General features: G+C 40.7%; 3 protein-coding genes across 6 annotated transcripts in view; 1 reads left to right on the top strand and 2 right to left on the bottom strand.

Moving 5' to 3' along the window:
- Positions 1-206: 206 nt before the first annotated feature.
- On the bottom strand, positions 207-5,857 carry rps19 (ribosomal protein S19). Its single transcript, XM_086217126.1, has 6 exons — positions 5,775-5,857; positions 4,902-4,972; positions 4,624-4,724; positions 2,500-2,683; positions 2,020-2,074; positions 207-258 (listed from the first exon to the last, which is right to left on the bottom strand). The coding sequence occupies exons 2-6, from the start codon at positions 4,970-4,972 to the stop codon at positions 229-231; spliced, it is 441 nt and encodes a 146-aa protein (XP_086073252.1). The 5' UTR covers positions 5,775-5,857; the 3' UTR covers positions 207-228.
- Positions 5,858-8,489: 2,632 nt separating this feature from the next.
- LOC147253067 (adenosine receptor A1) lies at positions 8,490-10,462 on the top strand. Of its 2 annotated transcripts, XM_086217125.1 has the most exons (3): positions 8,490-8,577; positions 8,608-8,857; positions 9,610-10,462. In XM_086217125.1, exons 1-3 carry the CDS (start codon positions 8,490-8,492, stop codon positions 10,460-10,462), a joined length of 1,191 nt encoding a protein of 396 aa, XP_086073251.1. The 2 variants fall into 2 exon arrangements, with proteins under 2 accessions (XP_086073251.1, XP_086073250.1); XM_086217124.1 differs by having other exon boundaries at positions 8,490-8,857.
- A 3,036-nt stretch (positions 10,463-13,498) lies between these two features.
- Positions 13,499-15,501, bottom strand: part of cadm4 (cell adhesion molecule 4) — a 168,191-nt gene continuing 166,188 nt past the window's right edge. For 2 of the 3 annotated variants that reach the window (XM_086218067.1, XM_086218068.1), the window contains one exon: positions 13,502-15,412. In XM_086218067.1, the coding sequence (XP_086074193.1) occupies positions 15,303-15,412 (110 nt within the window). In that variant the 3' untranslated portion in view covers positions 13,502-15,302. Of the gene's footprint in view, positions 15,413-15,501 lie in introns of all 3 variants that reach the window. The other variant, XM_086218069.1, reaches the window with a different exon arrangement.

Raw genomic sequence — 15,501 nt, 5'->3', positions numbered from 1 at the left:
TACATTTTCTAATTTGAACCATCTTGGCAAATAATTGGCTTTACTACTTGAGCAAGGTCAAACATGGAGCGGAAGAGATTAAGCCGTTTTTCAGATGCCAAACATGGAGGGAATACTTTCCAAAAATACACGAAAAACACATAAGGTCCTGAAGGTCATTGTTGATTGATTTCATGGACTTGAAACAAAGAAACACACAAACAACATTGAATTTCTCCAAAAAATTTATTAAACAGTTTTCTTGTTTGCAGCGGCAACCTGTGAGGAGAGGAAAAAGAAACATCAGGAATATTCACGAGCCGTCTTGCAGCAAGATGTTGTTGTAGTGTCGTATAAAATATGTCTTTTTCTTGCTGGGGGAGATTATATCTTAATGGATTGCTTTAATGATCAGGCTTCCCAGCACATGAATATGGTATTGGTTCAATATTCATTTAAGTTCATTTTTTATTACCCAACTTAGACATTTTAACAACAAATGCAGTATTAAGTCAATTAAAAGTGATTTTATGGCAGCATAGTTGAGCACAGCTTGAAAAGCAAGGATGTCTGTGTTTTAACGGAACCCCAGACACCAAGCAGAGGTACTGACCATACACAAATGTCCCTTGCAAGAGAAAAAGAAAAATTTCTAAAAAAGCCACCATAAAGTAACACACAAGGGGGATTTCATGATGAGGTAGGGGAGGTACAACATGCTGCATGCCAGTTTTGTGCAGTGGGCAGGCAGGCGGGGCCAGGACCAGGTCCTCTCATCTGCTTACTGCTCATTAGCATGGGTAAACAAGGAGAATACTGGTGCCATACGGCAGACTTGCCAAGCATGAAATTCCCTCCTCATGTTTACCCCTTTTACCCTTGGATTATCACAACACTGCTGCCTCTCTCCTGACTTTTGACCAAACCCAACTGCCATTATTAGTGAAGGCGAACAAACAATTCCAGCAGTATACCACCCACGACACATGGCTGACGGGAAAATTTGTCCAAGGACAAGTACTTTAAAAGCCTGCTGCTGAAGTAATTGTCGTGCCACACACAAAGACATGGTATTGCATCAAATCAAAAGGATGACATTTCTATGACAACAAACTTTTATACCACTTGTGCTTGTTAACATCATGAAATAATTTTAGTATCACACAATCCCCAGATACAACTCAAGGGCCAGTCAGCATCAGCTTGGGATGATATTCAACATCGTGGCAGTTGTATTCTAGCGCTGCGTTAGACAAGCCTGTTGCCAAAGTCTCATTTTTTAACCTGCCAAGTACCAAAAGTGAGCAATTATCTATTTGGGGACGAAATCTCACCATATTGGCCAGTAAAACAAATACAATGGTGGCTCAGAATGAGGAGACGTATTCCCCATATAAGGTTTATTTAAAAAAATCCTGTTCATAAAAATATATAAATCCTATTTAAACCGTGCTGTGAAACTGCAGGAGCCTCAAGATGCAAAGGAGCGCCAGTAACAGACCGTCTCCACAGCTCTTAGTTCAGTTTTATTTTTGGATCTGCACATCCCACACTCTCTCCAGGATACCACCAAACAGATGTGGACACACCTGCACAGCTACTTGTTCTTCTCCCGCTGCCCAAGTCCTGAGCTGTTCTGATACACAAGGCACAGCCTACCTCTCTCCACTTAAGACTGATTCAGCATCGACAAAGCTTTGTTGAGCACTGACCATAAACTGCACATCCAAGACAATGGTGCATTCAGGCATACCGCACAAAACTCAACCTCCCAAATTTTGTCTTTTCTTTTAATACATCTGATTTAAACAGTCAAACATGATACATTGCCTCAGTTTTACCAACATACTTATTACTTTATATTCTGAAAGTTTAAATTACACACTGTCATGCAACAGTATCAGTACTAATCCATGATGACTTAATTGCAAAACACTTCTATAGGCATTGTTCTGAACATAAACATTATAATCCAGTTACGCCCTTTCCCTTGTCTGTTAGTTGTGTTTTTGAATCAATAAGATAGATTGAGTTCCTCACCTGGCCAGCAATCCTGTCCAGATCTCTGGTTCCCTGGGGAGTTAGTCTACGACCACTGATGGACCAGAAAAGAGCTCAAGTTATCCGAATTCATCAACCAATATACATTTAATTATGAGTTGCCATAAAACACTCATTACCAACCACGAAACAAATTTCCTGCCCACTCTGATGTAGAGCAAGCTAATTGTAGCTGCTCTACGGTGATTACATCTTTAGTGCAGTTACTCAGTACAAACTCTAGCTGATACATCCCACATCACAATGGCTCAGTGTCATTGTATGGGTATTCGACAATCACAGGTACTGCAAAATAGATCAAGTGTGTGAATGGCAGTCACCTCAGTGACAAAATCCCAACAAAAATCCATCATGACTATGCCTCAGGTACAGATTTATTATTATTATTATACACACACTTAGTCTTCTCTCTGACTAAGATTTCATCAAGCCAGCATGTTAAATTATATCAAGGCTCACCCATTGGGGTCCTTCTCAATCATCTTGAGCAGTTCGAGGGCCTGAAGCACTTTACGGGCCACGTTCTTGGATCCCACACTGTAGTGGGCAGGGCAGACGCCGTTCCTTTTACGACCTCCATAGATCTTGGTCATGGAGCCAACACCAGCTCCTCCACGGAGATAAAGATGGCGTACAGTGGAGGCTTGGGGAGCAGAAGAGATGAGCATGTTAATGCAAATCCTTGTGTAAACAGAAGAGCCTTTCAGTCACACGACCAGGAACGCAATCCAAATGATGGAAGATAAAGTGGTGTTTCATTAACAAAGCATTAATCCTCTCTTCTCCTGCGATGACAAATCCCTAGCCTTATTGTTGCCTCACATTCATGGTTAGGCATCAACTTTGGCTGGCCTTTGTGACTTTGTGAAGAGTTGCCCACAACTGCCTGGGGTATCTACTGAATGCAGCACGCTAAAACCATAACTCAACCACTCCTCTCGACTTGCCAGGAAAACAAATTTTCAATTGTATTTAGAAATATTCAAGATTGTGTTAAACTACAATTTGCACAGGAAGGCAGTGACCAAAAACAATTGAGATTCAACTTCTCTCATGCTTTGAGAACATGCGACATTTAGTGCGTTTCTATAAAAACGGTTCTTCAGGAACAGAGTACGAAAGAATTGAAACTGCACAGCACAACTTACTTTAATTTCCAAGGGGATTCTGAGATCATAAAAGTTCATATAGAATCACAATAAGTAATTTTACCCATGACCTCAGGAAGCAGGCAGAGGAAAAATAATGGACTACATGTCACTTGACCCTTATGGCCCGATCGGCCCGCCGCCAGGCCAAAAAACGCTGGACGTAATTGGGCGCTGTAAAAATGTACCGAAATTTGACGGCAATGTTTACTTTCAATTCTCGATCAAAGTTTGGACTCTAATGCTCACAAAACAGGGTCGGGTGTCTGTTTTAGTGCAAACGTTACCTTTTTGTGGTGATTTTTATCTGATTCCACTGTGGTCACAAAATTTAAATGTCCCGATTTCGTACCAAAACAAAGTTGAACAGTGTTGCGTAGACTTCTTCTTTACGGCAGTGTTTGTAGTCTTTGGAAAGGGGAGAAGCTACTGAATCGATCGACACCTACCATTCCAAGAACTACAAGTCCCAGCTACGTAAAACTTCGAGCGTAAAACCTGCGCAAACTATGCGCTCTCGCCGTCTTTTACACGAAGGCAGACCGCTGAACAAAAGCCAAAAGCTCCACTAGTTAGTAGTAGACAACTAAAATTAAAATTGATTGTAATTTGGAGCCAGTTTTCATCAGAGATAGAAAATAATTCCTTTGGCACAATTTGAAAACTGAGTTCTCGGCTGGGTGTATCCTTACAAAATCCTTGATGTAGGCTTCACTGTTAGCCCAAATTCTATCAACTTTGGTAAATTTGTGGTCAAGGAGTGGATGAAGCTAATCAGTGGTGTCTGGGTGCATGAAATCATTGCTGGCATAGTGTTTTCCTCTGTCAAAAAAATAAAATAATTTGGCGAGAGTAAAAAAAAGACGCAATTTTTCCTCTGGTTTATTACTATTTACTCAGGCTTAATGACAGACACAACACTTCTGACACTTGGAACACATTCCCTGAAGTCCCTAGATGTCCAAGGACACCAAGAACATGCATATAACCTTTAGTAAAGTGTAATAATTACACATTTACTATGGGCATGTCTTTTTAGGCGTTTTTTCCTGAAAATATGCTAAGAGTGGAAGAGGTTAACTGTGTATGGTCCAGAACAGGATTTACTTCCTAAGTGTCTACAGTCAATGTCAAACATCTATTTAAATAAAACTTCAACCAACTGTCCAGATTTTGCAAGGATTGAGATGGAGTGGACAATTCAGGAAAAATATAAGGAGCAGGAAATAATATGGTAACAGGAACTGGGGCAAATACAATAAAAAAACTAACTTCTTGAATTTTTATTTTTGACTATTGAAATCATAAGGACTCCCATTTCCCCAATTTTTTCATCCCTCCACCTCAAATTGTAAATCTGATTATTTTAACCACTTTTCACCATATCTTACAAAGACCATAACAAACAGGACTGAAGAAAAATACATCAACTTACCTGCTCTGATGTAGAACCAGTTCTCATCACTGGGGGCCAGTTCTTTGTGCTTACCCAGCTTGACCAGGTCCACCCAGTCAGGCACCTTCAGCTTCCCTGACCTGGAGGAAGGGAGTGAAATGACTAACTTCTAAACGCAAGTCTAGCTCTGGCAGTAAATTAACCCTCAATTTACTAAGGAGGAACTTGTCTCCTCAAAGTGTATGGCATATGATCCCACAAGACTGCATTACTAATTAAGATGCCATGGAATCATTTACTAGGAACACATAACTCACTTTTTCAGGAAAGCTGCCAGTGCAATGACGAACTCCTGCTGGTTGACGTCTTTCACTGTGACACCTGGCATCTAAATAAAATAAAACTGATTAGTTACATTAACATTACACTTTCATACATAGATATATATCTATCGATAGCTCTATCTATCTATCTATCTATATCTATATATCTTTATCTATATACACACATACACAAGTTTGGACGCACGATAACATTTTCTTCACAGTCAAGCAACACCGCTAACACTGCCTAAGCTTAGGTTGAACTGACTAGGAGGTTGAGCAGCATCGCTCCCTCCACGGTACAATAATTTTACAGCAAACCCGCTCTTCTCGGCTCACTTGTAGCGACAGAGATATCAATTCAATAATCCAAGCGGCTGACATTCATGTCTCAAGATCGCAGTGAGGAGGCTCTCCGTGAATTTAGGCAGCATTAGCTTTGTTAGCAGCTCATCCACTGAGCGTGCTTAACTGGCGTGTGCCGACCACTCGACTATCTCATAAAACATTTACATTTACTGAATTGGGGACACAAGACATATAAGACATATCAACCTCTGATTAAACACATTCTTCCACTTCATGAGTCCGCAATGAATGAATGCTAATTTGACATAGCTAACTAAAAGCTAGTAGGCCCCAACGAGGCGGTATGGGAGCAGCCATTACTATCACATGAACCGAGAGAGCGCACTGCTCACAAAAATACTTTCTAAAATCGTTAACGCTTATCGAGACTTCGAACAAACTTTACCAGTACATTGATGTATACGTCACAATCTACATAACAACAATAGGATGATTAAAATATAATGATTTAACTGTAAATGTTAAAATACAGTGGATGGGAAGGGAATAGTGTTTTACCTTGCTTACGGACAGCGAAGGGAAGAGGGTGGAACGGGGTTTCCAACTCGTGTTAAAACGGGCAAATCTCGTTCTATAACGCGAGACTGGAGCGTTCAGGGGAATTGTTTCTTTTCCCACAGGTTGAAATTGCCGACAGTTAATATTTGTGTACCCTCGGTTTACGAAAATAACATTATACGTACAAGATTATTTCAAATTCGACAGTAAAATCTGGATTTGTTGAAATGCACCAGAATGTCAAAGATGCAAGTGAAAAGGAAATGGATTGTAGTGTTATCTTTAATCTGGCACACAGTAATTTATGCAATTGGGATTCCATTATATAGGGGTTACAGACATATATTATTGACTTATTTTCAAGCCCAAATGTCAGAATAAGAGTTCAATTGAACTGCAAATCCCCCCTCCTACACACGCATGCATGCACGCACGCACACTACTTTTCAATTGTTATCCCTTTGTTTGTATATAATGTATTATGTAATAGGTTGTTTAACTTTCCATGAATTTATATGGATAATTTAAAGTATAATGTGCCATGTGAATTTAATTTTGCATCCTAGCAATATAGTTCAATACAGTATTAGTACACCGCTAGCAATTTTTCAAGCACTCAAAGATGCTTAAGATGATTGAGTGGTTATTTATTTTGATGGAACTATGCTTTTAGATATCTTTGATATTTCAATTTATCCTTATAGCTCTAACTCATACACTTTTAATCAGCAGCCTTCCTTTCCCTTCCCTGTGTCTCCAATTAAAAGAAAACAGTGCAAGAAAAAAATTCTGAAAAATAAACCACATTCCCATGTGTTTTCCAACTGTGTTCTTGTGTGTGTGTGCGTGTGCGTGCATGCTTTATTTACATATTTCCCTGGCTGGCCGAGGTGCTGTTGCCCTTTGCACATCTCTGGTGGAAAGGGCAGCGATGATCCAACATTGACACAATTGATATGTTTGCAGAGACAGGATAGAGACATATAAGGCAGGTGGATAAGCAGAGGTTTATGAAGCAGGTTTAGTCTGTCAGTGCGGGCAGATGGTTGAGAGTAGCCAAAATTTGTGTAGAAGAAAGACAGAGATCCTTGGGGGAATAAAAACCCAGCAGTCATAAAGGGGATATTGTAGAAGTTTGACTTGACAATCCTTGGAGTCACAAGTCTTCAAAACAGGTAAAAATACCTTTTTATTCTAATTTACTTTAATTTATCAACATTAAGGGTGGCACTGTGGTGCAGTGATTAGCACTGTTGCCTCACAGCAAGAAGGTTCCGGGTTCGAGCCCTGCCTCAAGCCCCAGTTCTCCCTGTGCCTGCGTGGGTTTTCTCTGGGACCCCCACTTCCTCCCACCGTCCAAAGACATTGTCGGGGGACGAGGCTGATTGATACTCTGAACTGACTGTATGTGTGGCTGTGAGTGTGAATGCTTGTCTGTCTATATGAGTTGGCCCTGCGATGGACTGGTGACCTGTCCAGGATGAACCCTGCCTCTCACCCAAAGGCTGCTGGGATAGGCTCCAGCCCCCCTGCGGCTCTTAATAAGATAAGCAGAAGAAAATGGATGGATGGATGGATGGATGGATGGATGGATGGATATCAACATTCAGGTGCCCACTGCACGGGCAATGCTCTTTATAGATATGAGCATCCTGAAAGGCTCATCCCTGAATCATGTTTCAAAGAGCTTAATTGATTAAGCAAGACAATAAATGACAGTGGGAGTCACCAGCCTTCAGTTTGAAGTGAAAACTCAACGTGGGTGGATTAAAATCCATCACTTACCTCTGTAAATCAATTTTGCTGAAGCCCTGTAAGCGGAAAGACAAGACAACTGTGTAAAGTGAAGGTGAAGTGATAGAGGTTATTTCATCCAGTCGCGGTTATTATGGAAAAGTGACTACCAACACCTAAAGGTCAAACTAATTATGTGGAATAGACAGATGGTGTATTGCAGTGGCATACCTGCAAATTCAATATCCATCTGTTTCACTTCATATGAATTGTTGGAAAATGCACAAAAATTAGCTGCCAATCATTTAAATGTTTTTTTTTTCCACAGGAAAACACTCATCAGGAAAGTGTTTGACTCAATATCATTGTTCATGTGTTTAACGGGCATGCCCTCACGGGTGTGCATGGCAGGCTTAAAGGGCCTGAGAGGCAAAACGAAGACCAGTAAAGGTGGATAGAAACCAGTGTTAACAACATGTTACCACCTAGCTTGGTGCTTATTGGTGTGTGTTTGCATGGTGCTCACATTCTTACTGGAGAAGTTCTGTCAAATCTGGTCTGGCCTGACCTTTTCACTCTCTAGGCACGTTTATAGCTCTGCAAAATCTATCAAAATACATTCTATCTCCCTGCCAGTCTCCCTGCCCTTAGCACAAACTTACATCACTTTCTCTATCCTTCGATGGCTTTCTACCTCTCTTGCTGGCTGTTTTTTATAATTACAACCTACAGGCTTATAACCTCAAAATTTCCTCCATCCCTGTCACTCAGTTTTAATTTGTATTCTCTCTTTTCTTTTTCTTGCAACGCTAGACAAGTTAACCCTGCAGGGTCACTCTTAAAGAGCCATGTGGGAGCTTGTGGGCTAAAGTCAGAGTGAAAGAAGCTGAATTAACATAAGATCAATAAACTTTTGCATTTTTACATCATTGACATTGTTTTAGATTTACTTATTTTTAATGTTTTGTATCCTTCACAGACATGGAATTCACGTGGCTGTATTCCCTATGCCAGTGTATCCTCTCTGTGTCTGTTATTGTGGTAAGTGTGAGGTTATGCATGGCGGTCAGTAGCGGTGGTGACATGCAAGATGCCCAAGAGGGAACCCAGGGTGCAAGACCCAAATCTGGGAGTGTATCATGCTGCCTTCGACTGTGCCTGGGCTGGGTGGGGGCCATAGGCGGTGCAGTGGGGATCCCTGTGATGGTGTTTCTAAACTTGAGAACCCCACAGTGTCTGTACACATGCATAACCCTCGTGTGCTGTCCCCTGCTGGTCAGGCAGTTTACCATGTGCCTGTTAATGCTGCTCACGTTGGATTGTCACTTGCGGCATCACTTAGCTGACCGGTGAGTCTAGAAAATGCACACAAATCCTAATGTGAATTAAAGTGCCAACACCAACCTTACATCCCTCAGAAATATATTGAAGAATCACATATCATTAATAACACAATATTCTTTATTGCTTGCACAAATGTGTGCGTGGGAGAAGGTAAATATGTAGGAGTCGACCAGCACTCTCAAGCTGCTTTCAGCACTAAAAGAAGAAAATCAATGTTAGATAAACATAAAGCAAGCCAAGCAACTGCATGAAATACAGTTAGATCAAAACAGACTGTTTGTTCAGTGCTTATAAGACTGTTTATATTCCTCATTGCTTATTAGACTGCTAAATGGGAGAAAAGGTGAGTAAATTCTAAAAGGCTCCGAAGTTCTCAGACACATCATTCCCAGTAACCAACCTGTCTTTCTGTAAAGGAGAGTCAGTGTCATGTCCCTTGTTCTGTAATGGACTTCAATTCTTTTGTATGAGCCACTTAACCAGCTAAAGTTAGATAATTCTTTTTTTTTTTTTGCACTTTTGGTTTCCAGATCAACATCAGCAGAATATATTACAGCAGATAGAACAGGTTTCTTCCAAAAGCCAGACATTTTCAAATTGACTGTATGTTTTAAATATACTTTTTCTGATCAGAGTAAGGCGAACCATTCTGTATTTGTATTGATGGTGAGATGTGAGTATCAAGCCCATGGGGGACTGACGGAACTGTTTACTAATTTGTCTGTTGCTCCTGTATCCATGTGTTTCTGAATGCTAGGTACTCCACAGTGGTAACCCGTAAGCGATGTCTATGTGTGGTCCTGCTGTGCTGGGTGGGTTCGGTTCTGGCCTCGTTTGCCCAATTCATCAGCTCTGATGCCCTTCACACCTGGGGAAGAACTGGCCAAGATTCAGGCACAGCTGGCCTTGGGTTAGACGGCAACTGGACAACTTCTTTGCCACACATGCCTTCCCCTCCCCCTAAATACCATCAGAGCCGCAAGGTCATAGGCAAGTACCTTCCCTACGGTGGCTTCCTGTCAAAGTTCTACATGGAAGACATGCGCAATTTCACCTATGCTGAGATCCACAGCAGCCACTGGGGAGTTTGTGCCCCAGACACTGTTCTCACTCCCCATTTCTTAGTCTATATTCATGGGATGACAGTGTTCATGCTTCCCTTGCTCTGCTTGCTGGCCATTTACCTTCATCTGCTATGTAAGAAGCCCAGAAAGAACACTTTTAGCCAATTGGACCCCTCTAAACATGACTCCTGCAGGGACTGTTCCTTGGCTCTGTCTCTTTCCCTTTTAGTCATGCTGTGCCTGCCGATCCATATTATACATGCTCTGTTGCTCTTTGCCCCTAGCACCAATCCTCCTGCTTGGATTCATGCAATGGCCATGTTCTTCTTCCAGCTCTATAGTCTTGTGCCCCAGCTTCTCTTCACTCCTTCTAGGAAACAAGTAAATGAAGAAAGGGCATCATCGTTTCCTCTCTCTGTCCCCCATCTTCCACCTGTGGTTGCACAAGGGAAATCTGTCCGTAAGGCCTTGTGTGAAGCAATGCGGGCCTCTTCATGGTCTTCAGCCAAGCACTCGCTTAAAGCCAAAGTGTGCCCAGAGGTCTGATTTCAAAATGCCTGTTGTTCTCATCATAAACATTTGTCTTCATCTAGAAGCAATTAAATCTCACTGAATTTCCTCCCCGCGCGTTCAAAAGAAACAGCGAGTTTGAAGAAAATTGCTTGTGCCATAAATAAGAATAAACACAGCATTTGTTGTCAGATTTTTAACTAATCAGCAATCTCGTGCACAGACGTTATGTGTACCCCACAAATGAAAAGGCCAGTTAATTATCAGGTCCCACACCAAATGTCAGCACTGAAAATTAAGTCTCCAGATGATGACTACTATCCCGATCACAGATGTTTGTTTTCTTTCCCTTCACATCCTATGGGTCTTTTTCTAAGCCTTTTTAAAGTCTCTGCTAAGCCAACCAACAGTAATATAGATATATGAGTGACAGCATTTAATTAAACATTCAGTAATAACATTGTGGTCCGGAGAGGACGCAGCATTGTAGGGAAAACATAATTAACCTGGTTTTGACATAATCTTCATGGCTGTTTTGATTAAACTTGTAAATACAATGTGATGCTCTCTTGTAATAAAAAGGGCCTTGCTCACACTAATTGGATTGTTCATCTTGAACCACGCTGATGTAAAAAAATCACTCGTGGAGAAAAAAAAAAAAGAAAGAAATCAGGCTTTTTCTGCGAATAACATAAGCCGTGTTTGTTGTGATCTTTTTCCTCTTCCTTCCTGTCTGACTTCACATTGGTGATCATTTCTCAGCTCCTACATATCTCAAGTCTATTTTTCATTTATTTTCTCAATTATGTTTTTCCTTTCTTCCCAGCCTGTTTTCCATCTCCTCTTGATGTGCATGAACACACATTATGTCTTCCATCACTACAAAATAAAATCCCTGACTGGAGCACATTATTGATAGAGAAATCTGGTAACGGGGGAAAAAAAATAGATTCCTTGGCTTCCCTGGCGCGGCTGCCTGTTCAATTGTTCTGTCTGCCTGAAAGCTCCCTGCTTCCTGATTATGCTAGGCCTCGACACACTCAGCCTCTACAATCGATGCCTCATGCTGTTGCCACTTTACACACACCTCCATGCCTCACAAGGGTCATGCTGCCAAGACCAGTGAGCATAAACTTCAGTAAGCTTTAAAGAAGGATACAACTAATCTGCTCTGTAGTCACCAGACATGTGAAGCTTTTGTGTTTGGATGGACTGCCATGTTTACTACATCTCATAGAAATGAAATATGACTGTCATAAAAAATGGAATTCTCAAATGTGAACCTGTTCCAGGATGTTAATCGGTGAAACTAGCTTCAGGGAGAAGCTGTGTGAGTTATTCAAAGGTGTCTTGCCGTCTTTATTGGCAAGATTATGATACATTCATGTCATAAACTCAAGGTGGAATACGTGTGACTAATGTGTGGCCTGTCTCCGTTTGATTTTTGCTAAGTCTTCTGATTTAATAATCAACCTCAATCATTACAGCAGTAGTTCGGATTTAATCATGTCAAACAGCTGAGTTCTATCATTGTTGTTTCCAAACAATGGGCAGTTTTCCCAGGATGCATGGGAGCAAGAAGTAACAGCATTAGTCTCCTGAGTTCTGTGAACCTGAATGTGATTAAAGGAACATGTGAATTTTTGGGAAATATGCTTATTGCCATCCTCTCTGGAGCAAGAAAAGTAGATCACCCTTTTCTTCTCTGTGCACAGATTACTGAGCTGAGACCCACCAAGATCACCAGAATGCTAGTTAGCTTAGCACACTGAATGGTACTTGGCAGGTTGTGTAGCATTGCTCCACCAAAAGTGCAATAAATAAGTAAATACACATTCCTTCAATATGATCATAGCCTATGTTAATAGCCTATATTGTGAATAACATTTATTATGAAAGACAATTTAAAATTGTGAGATATTTAATTTTCTAATCGGGTATACACCTGGAAGTAATTTCCTAACTGGGCATGGTGATCTGACGAGGATTACACAAATCCAAATTCTGAACCTTATCTATTTTACCTGGATATACAGAAGATGAGCTGCAGGTTTGGAGGGTGAGTGTATACTAACCTGCCCTTTAACTACCATTCATTTAGCTAAGCTAACTAGCCATCAGCTGGTCTCTGGGGGTTTTAGCTCCCTAATTCACACAGAAGAGATATGTCAATCTTTTTGCTTGGCTCAAGGGAGAGCGGACAATAAGAAAATATCCCAAAAAGTTAGCGTGTTCCTTCACAACCTTTATGATAAAACCCATGAGTACCTAAACTACAAAAAAAAAAAAAATAGAAAAAGAGATACAAGTATCAAACAGCCAACAAACACAACCACATTGTGTGCTGTGACTCCCACAGGAAAACAGATGAAATGTTTGTTTGAAGGACACACTTTTGTCTTGAAGATGTATAAAAAGCCAATATTCTCTCTTTTATTACCCATCAATCACAATGGGTCTGATAGCAGGAGCTGCCTACCTTTACATCATAATAAACTGAAGATACGTCTGGTGTCAACTTGTGTATGTGTGTATGAATTGGATTGTTGGAGTGTCAACTTCTGCTGGTAGCGCGTGGCAAGTCCATTACTTTGATTGCCGTTTGACAATCTGTCTTTATGACAGGTTACCGTGGAGCCTTGCCATCAATGCAAGAGAAACACATTGATCTATCACCCGGCGACCTCCGGCGGCTTTCAAATCTAGCCCTGTGCACAGATGGACATGTTGAGTGCTTCTCAACAGAATCGGGTATTGATTGCATGAAAGTTAATGGCAGAGTCATATTTTTCTGTGTGCATCTGACTCTACCCTCCTGTCACCCTTTACTCCCCGCTATCTCTTCTTATCAGTCATTAGTACCTTCTGTTTGTTTACTCAATGTATTCTGAATGAGCTGCCAGTTATAAGTGGCTCCACTGCCTCCATCCTTATGTTCCCACCTCGAACTCCTCTATTCCCCATTGATCTAATCATGCTCCGTCTCCTGTTCTCTTTTCTCAAGGTGTAAAAACAACACCTGATAATTACAGAGAAAACACATTCAAACAAACAAAAAAGAAAAAAGAAGGCCAACCCTCAAGGTTATTTTTGGAGTCTTTTTTTTATTTTGTCGTGCTTTGTATCTTTCCCCTATAAAGAAATAGTTAGCTATATATCAACAATGACACATGGACTCTAAAATAAACAGTGAAAGACGGGAGAGAAGAAGAGACGACTAGGCACAGGAGACAAAGAGGGGGAGAGAGAGAAATACAGGGAAAGAGGAAAGGTAAGAGGAAAAGAGTGAAAAAAAGACAGCAATATCTCTACAGTAGAACAAAAAAAAAACAACCATGGGAAGTGTACATTTCTTTAACATTTACAATTGTAATAATAACAACAGCAATAATAATAATAACAGTAACGACAATCATAATTGTTCAAATAATAATAATAATAATTAATAAAAAACTCAATAAGACCTCTGGTTTCTCATAAAGACAAATTTTTTTTGTTCTTTTCTTTATTTTCTTTAAAGATCACTGGACAGTAGTTTGTTTTCGGCTTTGCACCTCTATAGGCTAATATTCTGTGTTAGTATAGTTGCTTCATAATGCGTTTCAATAGTAAACAGTTTTTTTTTAATTTCTTAAAAGTTTCATTTAATTTATGTAGTTGTTCTTTTTTTATACAAATAAGGAATTGAGATATGTATACTTGTTCTGTTCAACATGTTTACAATACGTATGAATGTGTGTATGTATTGACATATGTGTGGTAGCATTCAGAAAAAATATCCATTTATTTTCTCAGTCATTCGCTTTGCTATCATTCAACTTGTCCTTCTTATTGAGACTTTTAAACCCTTTTATCCTCTTAATGACATTCTAAAATAATTATGCTGTACTTTAATGCCTTAGCGAGTCATATTCCTTTCGTCTTTGTCAGGAACGCAGCTCAACACTAATCCTTTCACAAGGAGCCAACAAAGGGGGAACAATAAAGGGACAGACAGTGAAAAAGAGAGATACAACGGAGGGGAGGGGGGGAGAGAATGGTGAAAGGTGAACAGAGACGAAGGAGGAGATGAAGAGAAAATGAAAAGAAAAACACCTTTCCTTCGCTGTTACAGCCAGAGGAAAGAAAAAAAATCAGTCCCAGCAGGAATAGAAAAACAAGACATTTAGTTTGTTCATAAAGTATGGATACTTCCCGGGACTCTGGGTTTATACTCTCCATTGTTGTTAGGGAATTATATATGAGTTGCACTCTGTAGACAAGATGCTTTGGCAATTTTAAAAATTTCAATTTTCTAGCATCAAACGTTCAATAGCTCCTGGTCAACTCCCTCCCTCCCTCTCAATTCCCCTCTCGCTCCTCACACACTGCTCCCTCTGTCTCCACCAGTTAAAGGTTGAGCTTTGTCAAATGGATGGTTTTCTCCAGGCGTGGAATTATAGTAGTCATCTGCTTCTAATTCCCTTTCCACTTTGGCGACTACACAGGCAGAGTGCCGAGGCTCTCGCTTCCATTTTGATCAAAATAATTGTGGCATCATTTTGCTTTTGTCTACATTCACCTCATCTCTCCACTCCCTCATCTCCATTTTCATGTACAGTATATGGCACAGTCATTAATGGCTGGTGGGTCTATAAGCTCTCTTTTTCTCAGTCTGTTGTCTGTACGAGTGGAATATGGAGTAGTTTGGAGTGGGATGGATTGGCTGTGTGCAATTTCTGTATACAGTCGTTTTCAGAAGGCCGCCTGTCATGGCGTGTTGTATAGAATTGTGTGTGTGTGTGTGTTTGTGTGTGTTCTGTATATAAGGAGGGGGGAGGGAAAGGGAGGGATAAAGGGATGAGGTAAGAAGAGAAGGGATAGGGAAGGAGAGGGGCTACAGTAGGTACTCCTTCTTGCCCTGGGTGGCGTCGTTCCCATTGAGGAAGGCTTCTTGCACCTCACCATGTTCATCCAACCCACTGGCCTCATGGGTAAGATAGGAACCTGGATAAAGAGTGATGGAGAGAGAGAGAGAGAGAGAGAGAGAGAGAGAGAGAGAGAGAGAGAGAGAGACCAAGAGGGAGATTGGGAAG

The sequence above is a fragment of the Aulostomus chinensis genome, chromosome 11, assembly GCF_037954235.1.
Source record: "Aulostomus chinensis isolate RoL2024-O1b breed Wild chromosome 11, RoL_Achi_v1.0, whole genome shotgun sequence".
In the NCBI taxonomy this organism is placed as follows: domain Eukaryota; kingdom Metazoa; phylum Chordata; class Actinopteri; order Syngnathiformes; family Aulostomidae; genus Aulostomus; species Aulostomus chinensis.
This window is presented reverse-complemented; position numbering and strand designations above follow the sequence as displayed.

Bases quoted from the DNA above. Each gene is read 5' to 3' on its own strand.
- LOC147253067 (XM_086217124.1), top strand. From the start codon at position 8,490: ATGGAATTCACGTGGCTGTATTCCCTATGCCAGTGTATCCTCTCTGTG. The intron at 8,858-9,609 runs GTGAGTCTAGAA...TCTGAATGCTAG, and splicing joins CGGCATCACTTAGCTGACCG to GTACTCCACAGTGGTAACCC.
- rps19 (XM_086217126.1), bottom strand. From the start codon at position 4,972: ATGCCAGGTGTCACAGTGAAAGACGTCAACCAGCAGGAGTTCGTCATT. The intron at 4,725-4,901 runs GTGAGTTATGTG...CCCTTCCTCCAG, and splicing joins CTGGCAGCTTTCCTGAAAAA to GTCAGGGAAGCTGAAGGTGC. The intron at 2,075-2,499 runs GTGAGCCTTGAT...CTGGTCCATCAG, and splicing joins ATTGAGAAGGACCCCAATGG to TGGTCGTAGACTAACTCCCC.